At 40.5% G+C, this 18,209-nt stretch overlaps 1 protein-coding gene across 2 annotated transcripts in view; it reads left to right on the forward strand.

Moving 5' to 3' along the window:
- Window positions 1–18,209, forward strand: part of kdm4c (lysine (K)-specific demethylase 4C) — a 57,213-nt gene that overhangs the window by 33,293 nt on the left and 5,711 nt on the right. Inside the window, exons 15-21 of one of the 2 annotated variants that reach the window (XM_088342684.1) lie at window positions 1,749–1,825; window positions 4,909–4,964; window positions 5,077–5,185; window positions 12,517–12,711; window positions 13,744–13,914; window positions 16,434–16,553; window positions 17,304–17,396. In XM_088342684.1, the coding sequence (XP_088198810.1) occupies window positions 1,749–1,825; window positions 4,909–4,964; window positions 5,077–5,185; window positions 12,517–12,711; window positions 13,744–13,914; window positions 16,434–16,553; window positions 17,304–17,396 (821 nt within the window). The remainder of the gene's footprint in view (window positions 1–1,748; window positions 1,826–4,908; window positions 4,965–5,076; window positions 5,186–12,516; window positions 12,712–13,743; window positions 13,915–16,433; window positions 16,554–17,303; window positions 17,397–18,209) is intronic. The other variant, XM_088342685.1, reaches the window with a different exon arrangement.

Here is an 18,209-nt window from a genome sequence, read left to right on the forward strand (position 1 = left end):
TGACGTACGTTGACTTTCGAGCCAAAATTCCGCATGTTGTTACAATATATACAATTTACTGTTCCAAACAAACCCACATATCGTTGTGATAACCAGACCGACATTTTCTTAATTAGACGCCATTAATCCTTGCCTCCCTTCCGGCAGCAGTGCTGTGCTTTTGTTTTGCATAAAGTATGAAAAAATCTGTTCAAGGTCTCAAGAAACATTGGATAATTTTCTTAAGTCAATGTGTCTAAGAATTGATTTCCTATTCTTTGTTATTTGTAAAAGACTTGCTCTACTTTAAGCGAAACACCTCTTGTCCTCCCCAAAGCTTTTGTACTTTAGAACGACGTCAGTTTTTTTAACAAAGTGCAAGCACACTGCAAACTGCGGTATACCAATTGCTCCACTGCTGTTGATGGCTATACACGTCATTGTCCATTTCTTTTACTGTAATGTTGCTGGACCTGGATGAGATGACCGTACTCCCTTAATTTTCTTCATGCATACATATATATATATATATATATATATATATATATATATATATATATATATATATATATATTATACATACAATCAATTCAAGATGTCTCCCGGGCTCAGCACCCCCGCGACCCTACAGGGGTCGGCAACCTATGACACATGTGCCAGCAGTGGCAAGCGAGGGGTTAACCAGTGGCACGCGAGTGCACGGCAAAATAATGATGATTATATTTTAAAATTGCACAAATTTTACCTGAAATGTAGACATTTTCAGTTGCGCGCCGTGTTATTTAGAGGCTTTACGTTCGAAGAGGAGGAGCGCTGCTTCGTGTGTCAGTGTGTGTTTGCGCGGCGCCTCGCAGAGGAAAGCTCCGTGTTTTAACCCAGCCATGCGCACGATAAATGAACGAATCAAGACCGCTCCTCGAGCGAAAATATCTCGTTCTTTCCAGTTTTTGAATTAATGCATGGAACGATGGAAATTTTGATTGAAATTTTGTCCAGTGATGAATAATTCACACAAACTGCACAGTTTCCTTGCTCAAAAAAACTCATAGTAATTGGTTGTTTTTTTCCGGTATATATTTTTTTTTTTTCTACTTCCATGCCGGTAAAAGTGACACAGAGGATTCAAATTTCATTGGATTTAGTGATTTGGAGTGAAGCTGAGTGTATGGTCAGCATGTTCTTTATGCTCGAGTTTTATCAGAATTACTTTATATGTTATGTTGTTAATATCTGAAAAATGTGGATGAATTGCATCAATATAGTAAAAATAACCCTAATAACTGTTTTTTTTCCAAACCAGACCACCAAAATGTATTTTATTTAACCCCCTCAACGTCCTCAAAATGGTGTCAGTTTTTTAATATCCCCAAAAAGCTATTTTAGATTTTTTTTTTTTTTTTTTTTTTTTTTTTTCAAAAAAAGTCCAAAGGTTGGTTTAGTTCACAGGGGGTGGTTGGGCCAAATGTGTTTTTCCATAAAAACAGCGCTGATAGAATCCTTCCGGTTGTTTTAAAGGGACAGTGATATGCACGAATGTGAAACGTTAGTATACCATGTTGTCTATTTAATTGTAATTTTAAATTGCCTTTCAAGATGATATCAATGTTTTTTTTTTTAGTTCTATTTTTATCAGACTTCTAATCCGAGTGTGACATATACATGTCTTTTCCTTCTTAATTATGCATTTTTTGGCTGGTGCTACTTATACTCCAGAGAGACTTACAGTACGTGAAAGACGGTATCTTTTAATAATTCAAACTTATCTTTAGGTTGCTATGGCGTTGAAGCAGATGATACCAGCAACCAGTGGTCCTGCGATCGCTGTGCGGAGGGTAACTTTGTAGCGGTAAGTGTCTTTCACATTGTTGTGACATATGTTTTTTTGTTTTTTTTTCAATGAGATCTTGGGTCATCAGCCTAGTTCCCGTGGTCACCAAGTAGCCCCTAAGAACACCTGAACAGCAGACCATCTATGAGTATATCTTACTCGTAAATTGTTGTTTTCTAAAAAATCTTACTTCTAACTAGAATATAGATTTAGTGAAATGCTCAGTGACCTAAAATACATGATCAAAAAATAGCCTTTAATTTATATTCGAACCTTTCAGTGCCAAAGCAGATATTTTAATAGTAACTTCTTAAAAACTTCTCGAGTAAAACACAGTCAACCGGGTGTTTTCTTCTAATTCCAATCAGTGAAAATTTCAGGCGATCAAACCGGCGCCCCCTGTCCAATTCAACGACTTGTTTTGTCGGCGATGCTCGTGGTAGTGATACAATTAGCGGTTTTATGTGAAATTCATTTGAAAAACTTAATTCTAATGATGAACTTAGACATCTGGAACATAACTGGTAAAGAAAAACATTTGGACGTTGCACCGGTTTCTTTTAATCTTTGAAAGTTCCAACTGCGCCGAATGCATCTGTGGAGCGTGAATTGTTCCTTTTGTTTTATGACAAAATGCATCGCCACTGCGGGCTTTAATTACCGGATATGTATCCTTTTATCTATATCCTCATGTTTAAGGCTTGATCGATTTAATGAGCTTCAGAGTCTAATGATAATTCAAATTGTCTTTATTGTCATTGATGAACAAATTTTTACACGGAAATTAGACAATTACAAACATTGACATTGACCAAGGCAATTGGCCACATAACAAATAATTTTTCACTCTACTTGTCAAAATTCAAAGAAAACTGATGTTACTGACATGCAATAGTACAATGAATGCATCATTTTGTTTGAGTGCCATTAACAAATTGCAAGCAACGAATGTCGCTTTGTTGTTGCCAAGTGTATTTCAAAACCAGCTCAGTAGCCTAGATGGTAGTGTGCCCGCTTTGAGACTGGGAGGTCGCTGGTTCGCGCCTCGGCCGAGTCATACCTAATTGGTAAAATGGCGGCGCCCTCTGTTGGCTGCGGCTGCATCGACTCGCTACAACGGGTCAGGTGTATCGACATTTCGTTCTGTGTACATTGTTACAAAGAATGACAATACAAAGGAAATTATTATTATTATTATTATTATTATTATTAAAAGGGCATTGTGTTTTATTTAGCGCCCTGAAAATAACCTCATTAAAAAAACGATTGATTTTAATAATAAGCAAAAATACTTGACTTATATAATCATGCACTCTTTTAAATACTCATAGTTCAAGAAATGGTTATGAGGGAGCTAAAATAATTGTCATCTTGTTGCCAAGAGTACCCCCCAAAAAACATTCTAAAAGGCTGGGCAACAAAATAAAGAAACATGGCTGTGTGATTTGGTCACTTTGATTTACCGTAGTTTGTAGTCTTCTTTTTGCTTTTGCAGCACTTGTATTTGGTTGCACTACAACACAGCGACACTGAGTGGTCAAATGTTACATTGTTTCCCTTTAAAACATGCCTTTTAATTTTACTATCACTCACCAAAGTCTTCTTCTTCTTTTTCTTTTTTTTTCTTTTTTCTTTTTTCTTTTTTTTTTTTACTTTATCAATGTATTTGGTAGGCTTGATTATCAATGTTTTCAGTCCTAATGCTCACGTTTTCCTTCATAAAAATGTTGCCCATTGTTTATTCTGTAAGCTAACCCGACAAAATAAGCTATAAATCACCACGAGTGCGCCCTTTCGATACGAGAAGAAGCCAAACCTTTAAACCTTTTTGAAAGCAAAATCCTTTCTGCATGAAATTATTTTCCATGAAGCAGCCTCACATGAAAGCGGCCTTGTTAAAGCCGTCTTTAAAGGTAATTCTTAAACATGAAAAATGTGAGGGAAAGAGTGTATGGTTTTTGCATACAAACTATACATGTTTCATTGATCTGTTCCAATTATTTAAAAAAAAAAAAAAGCCTTTTGAAGACAGCGTGTCTTATGTTTGTCATCCTGTAGACACCAGCACCTTAGCAAGCCAGTTGCCACATTTTTTTTAACTTGTTAATTAGTCAAAGAGGTTATAAGTGTTTTAAGGAAAGTCTTGGTAGTTTTTTTGGCGAATACTTAGGAGTTTTGCAACAGAGGTGAATGCAGTCATTGTATAACAAAGGCCAATCAGCCAAGAAAGGGCTTAAAAACACATGACCTGTCAACAGCGGGCTAACTAGGGATGATCAATGAAAGGCGGCCGCAACCTCGGTGAAAAAAAATACATGTCTGCTCGACAAAAAAAAACAAAACACACAGTTAGCAGCCAGGCTAACCGTGAACCAACAACGAAAAGTGCCAATGGCCAGCTGGGAATAAGCAATCTAAAGCACTCTGCAGAACCGACCGGCTAGCTGCACAAAAAAAACAAGCAGTGAGAAGCTAGGGTAACCGCAAATGAAAAACAAAAAGCGGCAACGGGTACATTAGACAAAGGCGAAGCCCGCCGGGAATAAATTTAGGGACATGGCAAAACCAGGCTAACTCCAGGCTTGCCAGCCAAACAACACACTATGGGCAGCCAATGAGCAATAACCCGAAGCAAAACAATGCAGGAAAGTCCTCGGGTGGTTTAGGGTTTGAAATAGAGATAACGGGGTACGTTTAACGGGGTAGGGTGATAGAAGATAGCCTGACGAAATTATACCAACTGCGACAAGCAAAAACAGAAAGCCACATTTGCCTACCTCCAAGCAGAAAGAAGCAGTTAACAATCACTGTCCACCTCAACCATTGTCTATTTTGGAACTGGCCTCACATGTTGTGTTAATGAGATTCGCAATTTTGAGTGTTGTGTTCCTTCAATGACATCACCGCTCTACTTCAAACAAGCTAGCTGGGTCAACTTTGAGACTGCACTTCTCAAGTCCCCCGGCGGGTGGAATGTTTTGCAACATATTTGCATAATTGTGGGGAGGAACACTCTACAATCTGTGTCCTTTAAAAAAAAAAGATAGTTTTGGGAATATATTTTAACACCCACACCCCTTTCCTCCTAATGTTTTCCCCAGGAATGCTGTTTATGTAACCTTCGTGGAGGGGCGCTGAAGAAAACCGAAAATGACAAGTAAGACCTGCTTCGGTTCAGCAATTAGCTGCGCAAACTGATCCCCCGAGCACACGGACATAGTAAGTGATGTTAACAGCGGCGGCATGCTCATTTGCGTATTTGTATGTAGATGGGCCCACATCATGTGCGCCGTAGCACTGCCAGAGGCCAGTTTCCGCAATGAAGCCAAACGAGGTCCCATTAACACCAGCCGGATCCCCATGCAGCGGTACAAACTGGTGAGGAGCCCTCACACACACACACAAAGAGCTGCAAAGTGCCCTGGGTCCTTAAGGACAGGCTTGGTCTAATTAATGAAGTGTTCACAGCTCCAATTAACGGTGTGAGATGAACATGCCCGCAATCAAAGCAAGATAATTAAGCACTGGTGGGCGCGAGCGGGGGTTGGTTTAGTGCAAATGTCTGTGAGTGTGTGCATGTTGTTTTCTTAATGAGAGAGCTGCAGTGTCTCAGCAGACTTGACATGCTGCCATCATAGTTAGCCTTGTGCTCCGGGTGGCAGAATAGCTCAACACGGAGAAAGAAGGCGGTGAGTTTCTTTTTCAGTTCAAGTGGATAACCAGGATGAACTCTGTCTAGTTTTTTTAATTGAGGAAGGCTTGGTAAAGATATAGACATATTGACAAATATTTGCACAAGGATCTGGCAAAAGGGACATTGGCCAAATGCATGGACAAAATCGCTATTAGTTATGCTACCAAAGAAAGTAAACCTCCAACTACAGAAACATCAACCTCATCAGCCATGCATCCCTCACATTTTGCAAGGTATGCTAAAGGTTTCCTGAACAGACTGAAACCACAAGCTTAAAATACCCTAGCCAAATAAATGCCTTGTTTCAGGAAGAGAATGGTGGGGCTTATTTATTCATAGCGTTTTTGTGGAAAACTTGATTTGGCCCAATCTCACCCTGACCCTAGCTTTGGTGGCCCCCAAGTAAATTGAGATTGAGACCCCTCTACATCCCACATGAGCCATTTTTTGTTAGGCCATTTCCAGACCAGTTGCCCCTGTAGCCCACCCGACCACATTTATAATTCACTGTAACACAACACACACTCACAGGAGCCTGGCCGCACACATTCATAATTTACTGTGGGAATGTTCTTAACGCATGGCTCCACGCAAGCACCCAAACGCACCCCAGAGATGGCACAAGCGTTGCGCAAAGTGGGCCAGGCTCCTACCAGAAACAACGCCAACGTTCTTGCACTACTTTCAGGTCTCATGCACATTGTTTTTCCAACAATTACTTTACAACGGATACACTGGCGGCTTCTCACCAGACACGTCGTTAGTCTCACGCCAGTCGCAATTTCGTCAAGGAAAAGGTAGACGAGAAGTTCGGACCGACTCTCGAATGCATCAACACACACGGCCGTCCATAATAGAAGAGGTGTGGGAAAAGGCCCGGGGAAATGTAGGCCAAGTTAGTCATCAAGCAGGAACCCAGTGGACGCCCTTCTGTTCATAAATAGATGTGCAAAGGAGGATGCATTAATAAGGAAAAAAGAAAGGTGAGCTTTATATTTGAAGCATCCTGCTAGATGTCGACAGTTTTCTCATTTTGGCTGCTCGCTTAACTATGCTTAAAAGATATTTAGTCTTTGTCTCCTTTAAGCTCACTTATAACTGGTATCATTTTCGCCGCTGAAAACTAACCATTTCTACGTCATGGAAGTTATCATTGAAATCTTCTGCATGGAAAGCTAGCATCATATTATTTTTTGCCCAAACTAGCATTGTTTCATCGTACACCATAAACGAAAGTTACGGATGTTTGACTACGATTTTATGTGTCCGGTACGACTGCCAAACATGCTCTCTTTAGGGCACTGAATGTTCCTTTCGCGCATGTGCTTTTCAAGAAATGCATACCGAATTAGTCGTTCTTGAAACCTGTGGCCCAGGTCTGTGTATAAATTCCAGTCTCACCACAGGTTTTTTTCCCCCTACAGAATTTTCTCATGTGAACACATGTATTCAGACTGTCAAGATGCTCTGGTGGTCGGTAGGGACAAATTAGAAATAGCATCAGTGATTTTGCCAAAATGTAACATAGTTGTTTCATCTTCCCAAATTTAGTCATGATTTTGCACGGTTGCCGCTGGTAAGAGTTCTATTCGAGTAGAAGATGCAACATCTATTGCAGCTTTGTCATCCTGGAAGGGGGATTACCACTTGTAAGGTTTTTTTTTATTGTTCCTTGCCCGCATGGCCTGATCAGCCCTTGAGACATTTGGTGATTGAGGGCTGTACAAATAAATGTAACTTGACTTGAATAGTGTCTTACGCTTCTACACAGAAACTAGTTTTCTTCTCTTACACCAAAACCTAGCATTGTCATCATCTAGATGGAAAGTTAGCATCTTTTCCGTCTTTGCCTAAAACTAGCATTGTTTTCTTGTACGCCAAAATCAAGCACCTCCTTAAAAAGTAACATACTTCGCCCCAAGTCGAGCAACTTCCTCTTCTGCGCTGAAAATGATTTGCTTATACTTCTCTGTATGGAGCTCAAGACAAGCAAATGGACTTTTGGGACCCTCGGTCTGGTTGTCTTTTACAAAGTACGAGTTAACAAATTCAAACTGCTTTACTGTAGATGATTAGCTCTGAAGTGCTAAAATAGAATAGAAGTCTATACCTTTATTGTCATTGTTTCAAAATGGGTTAACATATTGTGACAACGAAATTGGGCATGACACTCCAGTTTCACACATTCACAGGGAGGTAAAAAGCCAAGAAGATAAAGGAACAGAGAAGATAAGGTTATAAAACAAGGAGGATAAGGCTATAGGTATAATTTACATGATATTTACACAAGAAATGTCGGCATGTAGAATGTTACATACAGTTGGTATCGTAATACAGTTGGTATCGTAAGGGTTGTGCAATTTTGCATTTGGTGCAAAGGCCATCATAGTTTAGAAAAAAAAATGGTCAACATTGTGCAAGGTGAGCAGTAAACATAGTGCAGTCAACATGTGCAAGAACATAGACATGAGTACCATTTTACATTCGTTTGAGGTAGTGTTTTTTGCAAGAGTTTTTCATTTTTTTGTGTGGTTTCTGTTTTGAGCAGTAAACAAACATAGTGCAGTCAACATGTGCAAGAACATAGACGTGAGTACCATTTTACATTCGTGTGAGGTAGTGTTTTTGCAAGAGTTTTTCAGTTTTTTGTGCGGTGTGTTTAGGGTGGTAATGGCAGTGGGGAAGAAACTGTCTGAGTCTGTTTGTTTTTTGCTTTGTGTGACCTGTAGCGCTTGCTGGAAGGCAGCAGGTCAAAGAGGTGGTGGCCGGGGTGAGAAAAGTCCTTGATGATATTTTCTGCTCTGCTGAGGTAGCGAGAGCAGGCAATGTCCTCCAGACTGGGCAGAGAGCAACCGACGATTTTCTGGGCTGTTTTGATGACCCTCTGTAGAGGTTTTCCTGTCTGCTGCTGTGCACCCAGCATACCACACTGTAATGCAGTATGTTAGAATGCTCTCCACTGTGGCTTTGTAAAAGGACACCTGCAGCTGCTGTTTTAGATTATTTTTCCTGAGCACTCTCAGGAAATGCAGTAGCTGCTGGGCCTTCCCTACCACCGCTCTGGTGTTTGCAGACCAGGAGAGGTCGTCGGAGATGTGCACACCCAGATATTTGAAGGAGTGGACTCTCTCTACACAGTCTCCTTTTATGATGAGTGGTTCTGGATTCCTGCCATTCCTTCTGAAGTCCAGTATCAGTTATTTTGTTTTTGTGGTGTTCAGTATGAGGTGGTTTTCCGAACACCACGTTGAAAGTGACTCCACCTCATCCCTGTATGCCGCCTCGTCCCCTTCAGAGATGAGGCCGATCAAGGTGTTATCGTCGGCGAACTTAATGATAGTGTTTGTGGGGTGGGTCGGTGAGCAGTTGGAGCTGTAGAGGGTAAAAAGCAGGGGGCTCAGTGCACAGCCTTGGGGGGAGCCAGTGTTCAGTGTTAGCATGTAAAAATAAGCCAATGTCCAGCTAGTGGATAACAAAAACATGAAAGGAGTGGGATACACCCACTTTGGCTGGCAAAACCTTAGCAAGGCTTTTGTTTTGATCTCCAGCTCCTGCTTTCTTGTGTACAAAGTGAAAAAATAGGCAGCCGTGTCATGCACCAACTCCCTCTCAAGTAAAAACCAGCTTCACAAACCTCGCTTCACTGTTGACGTTAGGTAATCACGAAATTGTTCTTTTGGAAGCCTCTTTTTCCGTGAGATTTTTTTCGTATTTACTTGAATCTGCATTTTTTTTTCAGCTTTTGAATCCTTACAATTTCATCTTAACTTTACAGCAAGTGACGTTAATTCAACCTCTGAAGTCGAATCCTTGCATCCGTACATTCCATGCCCTTCTCACCTTGTTGCTTAACACGTTCAGAGACTTGCATGTATTTCTCAAAACGACTTTACATCCCGGCACTCAAGACATTCCACACCGATCACGTTGCGCCGTGAATATGATGAAGTGATGTGATGCATCATTTGGGTGGCCACATTTACATTTTTACCAGCCAGCTACTGGTAATTCCCATTTGGCTCATCAACTCCACTGACTTCATCAGAGATTATATGGGCTATTTTTAATTTATTATCAACTCGTGTATTCATATGAGAGCTCCTTGGAAACAAATTAATGAAGACTTACACCTTGATATGCAGCAACAAAAACGAGTTGGTTGTGGGAGGGATTCATGCTATCAGAGGCTGTCTTGCATCACTCTTTCCCCCTTAGCAGGAGAGCGGAAACTGTTGACTGAGACTGATTTGGACTTGATGGACTTGGCCATTGTGTGCGATATTGCAAAAACATTTCCTTGTCGGACGGTTGCGGTCACCTCAGATGATGTCATCTGATTGCTCTTATCCAGGGATTCCCTTTAATCGTATCACTGGGAGCAGAAGTTTGCATGGACAATTTGTTTATGTCCACAGTGGTTTTAAAAGAAATGAAATGAAATGAAATGATCTGCATTTATATAGCGCTTTTCAAGTCATTGACTTCCCAAAGCGCTTTACATTGTGCTTCACATTTCCCAATAGCGGCCGTGATCTGTGCAGCCATGTAAGGCGCTAACCTGCTTATTGGGGGTATTGGGGATTCAGTGTCTTACCCAAGGACACTTGGGCATGTAACACGGACAAGCCGGGATTCGAACTGGGATCCCCTAATCCTAAAACGATCGCTCTACCTCCTGAGCTACTGCCGCCCCAAAAGAGGTCTCAACGGTTTCAAAGCTGACTCACTTTATTGTCTTTTAATTTTTTTTTCTGTCGCTCATTTTAGTTTTTTAAATGGAATTTAATTGAGGGAAAAGTAGACTGTCTATCACGTTCGTCAAAAGCGTCATCAATTATGCAACGTGCGTTTTTGGAAACAAAAATTCTAGGGACGCATTATCACCGTTTTTCTCCTGCTGATACCAAAAAGGGATAAAATCTTGCTTCCGGAGACCGATACCTGTAACGGATAACTTTTTTCTCTTAACTATATGCTGTATTTTAAAAAAATATTGAAAAACGGTTTAGTTTTTCATGTTTCATGTTAACAATAACAACACCAATCTACAGTTTTGGTAGTCATTTCTGCGAAGAATATTGTGAAATTATTGCCTCGGCCGACGCCTAGCTGCCTTACAACTGGCGCTGACCAGGGAGTCTGACTGTTTAATTAAAACAAAGCATTGCGAGGGCCCCGCGCCCTAATAGCGCACTGCCCAGACATTTTCAGCACACAAGAAAATCTCTCCAGCGCATAAAATTCAAGGCTCGAAATTGTCAAATGAATTCCCCAGCAAATTTGGCCAGAATTACAATGTATATGGGTAAAACCAATAAGGTTCCCTCTTTGTGTTTTAAACGCGGTATTTTGAAGTCAATATCAACACGAGATTGAGTACACAAAAGTAAGAAGGGTGGGGGGGCTCCGGATACGCAGAGTACCAAAAACCGTCCCTGCTGTTGATCTGGTGGAGGCACCTTGTACGTAACCTTCAGTAGATTTTTGCCTTTGCCCAGTGTGTTAAACAATATTCTTTTTGCCTGGCTACAGTTTTAAAAAAACTTGACATTTTTTGCTTCTGTTTTGTCAAATGTCACAGGAGTCTGACCGTTCACATTTTCATGAGAAATATTCTCTTTCTCGGGTTGTAGGCTGCTGACAAATCTGGTGTTCCCTTCAAATAATTTGCAAATAAATCAAATAATTAAAACCACAAAATGTTAGTATTATGTAAAAAAAGATATGTTTTGAAGAATGAGAATTTTATGTAAAAGTTTTAATACTACTTACATTTGTGGGCTTGCAACCTTTGCAAAAGTACACTAGCCAGTTCATTAATATGTGAAAAAATTATTTAGCATTGCCAGAAACTCAAAATGTAAATGTAACTGTGACAAAATGTAACTTGATTTGACCTCAGGTTTTGGACATGTTTGATAATGATTTGGTTACAACGCGCAGGATTGATGTTGCTCACAACTCACACAGTGGTTTCAAGCGATGGTTAATGACTGTGTGATTGTTCAGACCCGTGGAAGCTTAGAAGGAACATTGGTGATGACGCGATGTAATTTCGGACAAGTGCTATGAATGTCAAAGTGAAGAAAGGTAATAAAATGCGCATAAACAGCGGGAGTAACTATGAGTCTGCTTGATATTCAAATGCATCGTCATCTATTCAGTACTCGGTTACTTTTGCCTCTCTGGAGTAATGATTGATGAGTGATAATCTTTGCAAATTTAGTGGGAAAATGTCTAGCACAGAAAAGTAACTCATTGTGCCGCGATTTAGACACTCGTTTGCGGACTGCATCCGCAGCAGTCAATATTAATAAATATGGCATTATTACATGTGCAAAAGTTCAACAAAAATATTCTCAAAACAAAACTCAATGTACTGTACTGAATAAAATTCAGAAGCCCTATTCGATCTTTTAAAGAAGAGCAATACTTGGTTTCCGCTGTATCACTTTTCATGTACTCAAAGGAAGGGACAGTTTAAGATCATGTGACTGATTAAAACAAATTGGGCTCCTGAATTTTAGTCAGCACAGTACATTTGAGTTTTGTTTTGAGAATGTTTTTGTTGCACTTGTGCATACATGGTAATGCAAATTTAATTAACTTTGCTGGGCTAGTTGAAAAGTGTTACTTTTCTATACTAGACGCTTCCCGGATGATTTTATTTTTTAAATGTAACAAATGGACCTGAATGAGTTCATTTTTATGGCTATTCAAGCCATCAGTTTAAAATTTGATGCAACTTGTACAAAAACAAAGTTTTTAAATTTGCGCATGCGACTTTTTTTTAAGTGTGCTCTGTAGTCCAGAATTTACGTTAAGCTTTGTTAAAGCCGAGCACACATTTTTGCCATTATGTTGCTGTGTTTACAACTGCTGCTACCGCAGTGAAAAATGTCTATACAATGAATAAATAATTACTGTTGGTTGATGCAAAGGTAGGAGCCAATTAGTGAATTCCTTTTTCTAACGTAACATTGTATGTAAAAAGCTGGGGTTTCTCTTTCCGCAGAAGTGCATCTTTTGCCGAAAGCTTTGGTCTGGAAAGCGTCAGGCGGGTGCTTGCATCCAGTGCTCGTACGGTCGCTGTCCTACCTCTTTTCACGTCACCTGCGGCCACGCTGCCGGGGTTGTCATGGAACCTGACGATTGGCCGTACGTGGTGTCCATCACCTGCCACAGACACCTGTCCAGGAGCTCTTCGGCTGTAAGTTAAGGAGCAACCGTCGTGTGGGATTTGCTACACAAACATTTACTGTACATTTCGGACTACACGCCGCCACCTTTTTTCTAAATTTGTGGCTTTAAATATGGTGCGGCGACATCAGAAGCTTGCCGGGTCGTTCCTGCTGATCTCCCTAACTGCGGTGCCTGTTGGGGCCTGCATCGGCGTGGTGGCGCTCTCTGCCCCACCAGTGACGCGTCTCTGGCGGTTTGCCTTGGTCAGTTCGCCTCGGCTGATGTTGCACAGTTGGCTTACAACTGGTGCAGAATAGGGAAGTCCGACTGTTTATTGAAAACAAAGCATCAAAGTGAAGAAATAGATAGATAGATAGATACTTTATTCATCCCCGCAGGGAAATTCACATTTCCAGCAGCATCCCTTCGCTGAGAACAATACAATAATAAAGCAAAAGGAATACAATATACAAATACCCAATGTGACGTGCTAATACCCACTGTAGCGTGTTGTATAGAGTATTTAAATAGTGCTACATAAAATACACACTGCAATAAAAGTACGGTAATATTTTTAATTTATTATCAACTCGTGTTTAATGTGGGCCTTTACTCCGCCGGGTGGAGTTAAAGAGCCTCGTGGCATGAGGAAGAAAAGATCTCTTCAGTCTGTCCGTGGTACAAGACAGTGACAGCAGTCTGTAGTGCGGGTAAACGGAGAAAGTATTTATGACTACCTTTGGTCGCCAAATGTATCGTTGTCTAAATAGTGAAGCCCGTCAATAGATGAACGAGATACCCAGTGTCCAGTGGAGTAAGATTGTGGTCTTGGAAGAATAAGCAGGAAAATTTCTAAGAAAAGTAACACATTGTGCCGCAATTAAGACGCTCCCCGCAGTTTTTTTTTGCACCAGTCAACATTACATAAATTGATATTAACATGTGCAGGAGTGCGACAAAAATCATTATACACAAATGCTTAGAATCTTTGTTTCAGAACAACTTAGTAATAAACCTTAATTTTTCAAGATGTACTGATTCTTGGCTTTTTTTTAATCAGAAACATCGAGCGTCTCAAGCAGCAATTTCCCTGGGCCAAACGGTCATCTCCAAGCACAAAAACTTGCGTTACTACAGCTCCAAAGTCACGCAAGTCACCTCCCAGATGTTCTACGAGGTCATGTTTGATGACGGATCCTTCTCCAACGATACATACCCTGAGGACATAGTGGTGAGGATGTGCTTTCATAAGTCCACGTAGTTGGGTAGAAATTTAAAGTTTTTCTTTTTTTTCTCCAAATACTGTCGTTTGAAAAGGTTTGGGCACCACTGATCATTTTCAACATTTTACATGGATGATGAAACTGAAAATTGTGTTATTTGGACATAACAAGATGTGTGGTATTCATGGTGAGAGAAGAACACAACATTCCATAACTAACTGCTCCCTACTGTAAAATTAGGTGGTGATTCAATCATGATGTGGCGTTGTTGGGCCAGTGCAGGTACTGGCAATTTTGTTAAAGTTGAAGGTTGCATGGTTTCCTGTCAATTGCAGCAGATTCATACAAACAATGTTTGAAAATCAGTGAAAAAGTATTGTGCTGCGGCTGCATACTTTAACTAAACCACGACTCTAAACACTGCTCAAATATTACTAAGGCAGGGGTGTCAAACTCATTTTACCCCAGGGTCCACATGGTAAATAAAAATGACCCGACTTGACTAGAGGAAAAACCCATTGGGGCCAGACTGTGCAGACTAAAAAAAGAAAGTCAAAAGTAGAGAAAGAAAGAGAAAATTAATGAGAGAGAGGAGGAAATAACGAGAGAGGCAGAGAGAGAGAGAGCGCACGCAAAAGAGAGGGCGAAGCGTGCACGCATGCTAAAGAGAGAGCGATAGAGAGAGAGATTACAGGCATGCAAAAGAGAGAGCAATACAGCGTGCACGCATGCAAAAGAGAGCGATAGAGATTGTAGCACACAAAAGAGAGAGCCCTAGGGAGAGAGAGCGCACATACGCAAAAGAGAGAGCGATAGCAAGAGAGAGCACGCAAAAGAGAGCCATAAAATGAACATGCAAAAGAGGGCGACAAGAGCAGAAGAAAAAGAGAGCAATGAGAGCAGGAGAAAAAGAGAGAGCAGAGCAATAGGGAGAGAGCGCACATATGCAAAAGAGAGCGATAGCAAGAGAGAACACGCAAAAGAGAGAGCGACGAGCAGAAGAAAATGAGAGCAGGAGAAAAAGAGAGTGATGAAAGCTAGACAGAATGAGAGAGTGACGAAAGCAAGAGAAAATGAGAGAGAGATGAGAGCAGGAGAAAAAGAGGGAGCGATGAGGGCAGTGCTGTAGTGAAATCAAGTGGACATATTTAAAACTTCAGCTTGTTTTCTTTCTTGTGCTTTCTCAGCGTTGTCTCATAGGCCAGATTCCGTTTTCCAGGAGGTCTGTACAACGTTCTTAAATGGCAATCTCAGTCCCCAGACTTGAATATTGTTGAAATTTTGTGTTTTAAGTGGGTTGTCCATGCTTGGAAACTTGAAAACCTTTTAAAGATAAATGGACATGTTAGATTAGGCATCTCAGATATTTGAAGAATTGAGCCTGCTTTAGTTTATTGTGACTTGCCGTTGCTTTGGCGACTTACTAAAAAGGCAGTTTAAACTAGTTAAGACCATTGAGTTTTTACGCATCCACATGGAAGAGGCCGTGTCGCCCGTACTGCACTGTTTGGCGGTCAAGGCACTGACAGGGCAAGGTATGTCATAATGGCAAAAGTAAGACACTGACGTTAGCTGTGTATGCTAATACGTTTTATCCAGGGTGCCGTCAGATCAACTGTAACCGAAAGCTGCTTAAATTGTTTATCATTTAAGTTCATTTTGAATAAGCCAAAGTGTTTATCGACTGTAGACGATGGACATCACAACTACAGTAGCACTAGCTAACTCATTGGTCGCTGCATTGAGTCTCTTTGACGTGACTCATACGGACTTAACATTGGACTGCACTGGACAACATAAAACATACCTTTTAAAAAATGCTCACTGCAAACCCTGGAGTAATTTGAGGGCCGCCAGTCCCTCTGATTGATTGCAGATATCCCTCGCAGTCTTCTGTCTTCATCAAAAGGAATACGATAAAATGCCAAAATGGGCCAACAACCTTGCTGTTCGCACAGCCCACCGCAGAGCAAGAAATAACATTCGTAAAAAGTTGTGGTGATCGATATTTTTTCTACTCACTTGCTTATTCAACTGCCGTCCGCTCGTGTGCTTTTGCTGTATGTCATGGCGCTCATGCTTCCGGGGAATGCAACGTGACATCACATGCAAAAAGTCAATAGCGAGCATTTAAGGTAAAAAACAGGCTGAGGTTCAGGCAAACCTTCAATCATAATCCAGACCCTTCTTAGAAGCTATGTGAAGTGTTTTGAGACTATTTCTACAAAAGAAGGATCCATTTAATATTGATCAGGGGTCAAATCAAGTCATGTTTATTTGTATAGCCCTTAATCACAAGAAGTCTCAAAGGGCTGTACAGACTACCATTACACTATCAATAATAATATTTGGTGCCCAAAACCTTTTCATACAACTGAATTAGAAAGTGGAAATTGTGGTCGAGAGTATAAATTCTGACTTCAGGGGCCTTCAAATCTGGATTTTGAAGTCCAAATGTCATATAAACATTCCTGTTTATTATGGAATGAACTTAGGGAGACTGACCGTAGCCTTCTGGTGCTTTTAGAGCCGAGATTGCGTCAACTTGGGGCCGCCTGAAGTGGGAGAAGCCGTTCAAGTCAAATGGCCTGACGGGCTCTTCTACGGCGCCAAGTATTTGGGATCCAACGTGTCCTACATGTGTCAGGTGTGATGCGCATGAGTGACACACTAACACACTTACCTTCTTCTTTAGTACTTCCACAATTACTGTGAAAGTTGTGTCCCAAGAGCCTTTTCAACGTCCGTGCTAACGCTGCCCTGATAGCCAGTGTTGACTGGGAAAGAGAGGACTTGACGACGTGCATTATTCAAAGTCTTTGAAATATTCACCGGGCTGGGATTCATGCGGCTCCCACTTGAATCTTTATTTAGTCCAGTTAGCCGTCAAACGTTAGTTATGCGCTAATGCATCCGTGACGCACTCAATTCGCCCAAGTTGAGATTAAAGAAGTTTGTTCAAGGACTTTCAGGTCCAGATGACTCTTTTGTAATTTTCCTTTAGTGGACGACAGAGGTGGGCGTCGGAGATACTAGGAATTTTGGTATCGATCCGGTCTAGGTAAATACCTGACGCCTGCAGGCACCTTTTTGGAAACCCCGCCTCTATAAAAATGACAAGTCGACTAAAATACCTTCACTTACACAATATTTTGAAAAAACAGTCAGTAGCGCAAATAAAGTGATAACACGATTGGACCGAATTTGAAAGTTATAATGTGTTTATAACTTTATCACCCACTTACAACCATATTATTGTGATAATTAAAATGGGAAGTATTGATCCAAAGACAATGGTATTGATCCAGTCCTAGTACTCGCTCAATATCAATAATATCGATCATTGGATCAATATGCCCACCCTTATTTGACAGCCATTTTGCTGATTTCTGTGCAGGTAGAATTTGAGGACGGCTCTCAGGTGCTGGCGAAACGGGATGACGTCTACACCTTGAACGAAGACCTGCCGACCAAGGTTAAGCGCCGACTTGTAAGTGTTTTATCTTCACTGCATGACTTTATGCAGTGGAACTTATGTAGTTAAACACAAAAGTTTTAGTGACAAAGAGTCGGCCTTTCAACAGCAATGTGGATGCATGTTTCAACAATTTTCTGATTACGCACATATACAATGAACACCTACACTTCCCCCTTGAACATTGTCATGGTGTCCTTTACCATTTTCCTCTTAAAATAACAACACACACACACAAGGTGCAACACTATTGGGTGTCCTATTAATTTTGAAAAAAAAAAAAATGAATATTTTCCTGTGCGCCTAATAGTTGTTGAAAATATGTTTAACGTGATGCATTCATTGTTGGATTATTCGAACAGAAAAAAGAAGATTTGAGGTCTCTAGCCTTCAACGGCACCAAATTTTTTTTATACGGGCAGCCATTTTAACCATTTTAATATTTTATTTGACCTTAACTTCAATTTCTTGCATAGTTTCGACGTTCCAAAGTCAATTGGAGAGTTATAATTGTCCAAGTTACAAAATAGAATAAAACAGAACTGTCTTTACTGTCATTGATTAGAAAACATAGTGTACATTGTTTACAACAACATTGGACATAGCACTTCAGGATGAACATGTAATAAGAGTTGGAGTGGTAATAAAAGCCTTCACTGATCGAAAAAGAAATATACAAAACTACAAAACTCAATTCCAATGAAGTTGGGAAAGTGTGTTAATTGCAAATAAAAATTGATCCAAGTAAATTGCAAATTCTTTTCAACCCATATTTAAATGAATGCACAGCAAAGACAACATATTTATTGTCTTCACTCATAAACTTTA

The sequence above is a fragment of the Urocampus carinirostris genome, chromosome 8 (genome assembly GCF_059441175.1).
Source record: "Urocampus carinirostris isolate Australia breed hairy pipefish chromosome 8, RoL_Ucar_1.0, whole genome shotgun sequence".
In the NCBI taxonomy this organism is placed as follows: domain Eukaryota; kingdom Metazoa; phylum Chordata; class Actinopteri; order Syngnathiformes; family Syngnathidae; genus Urocampus; species Urocampus carinirostris.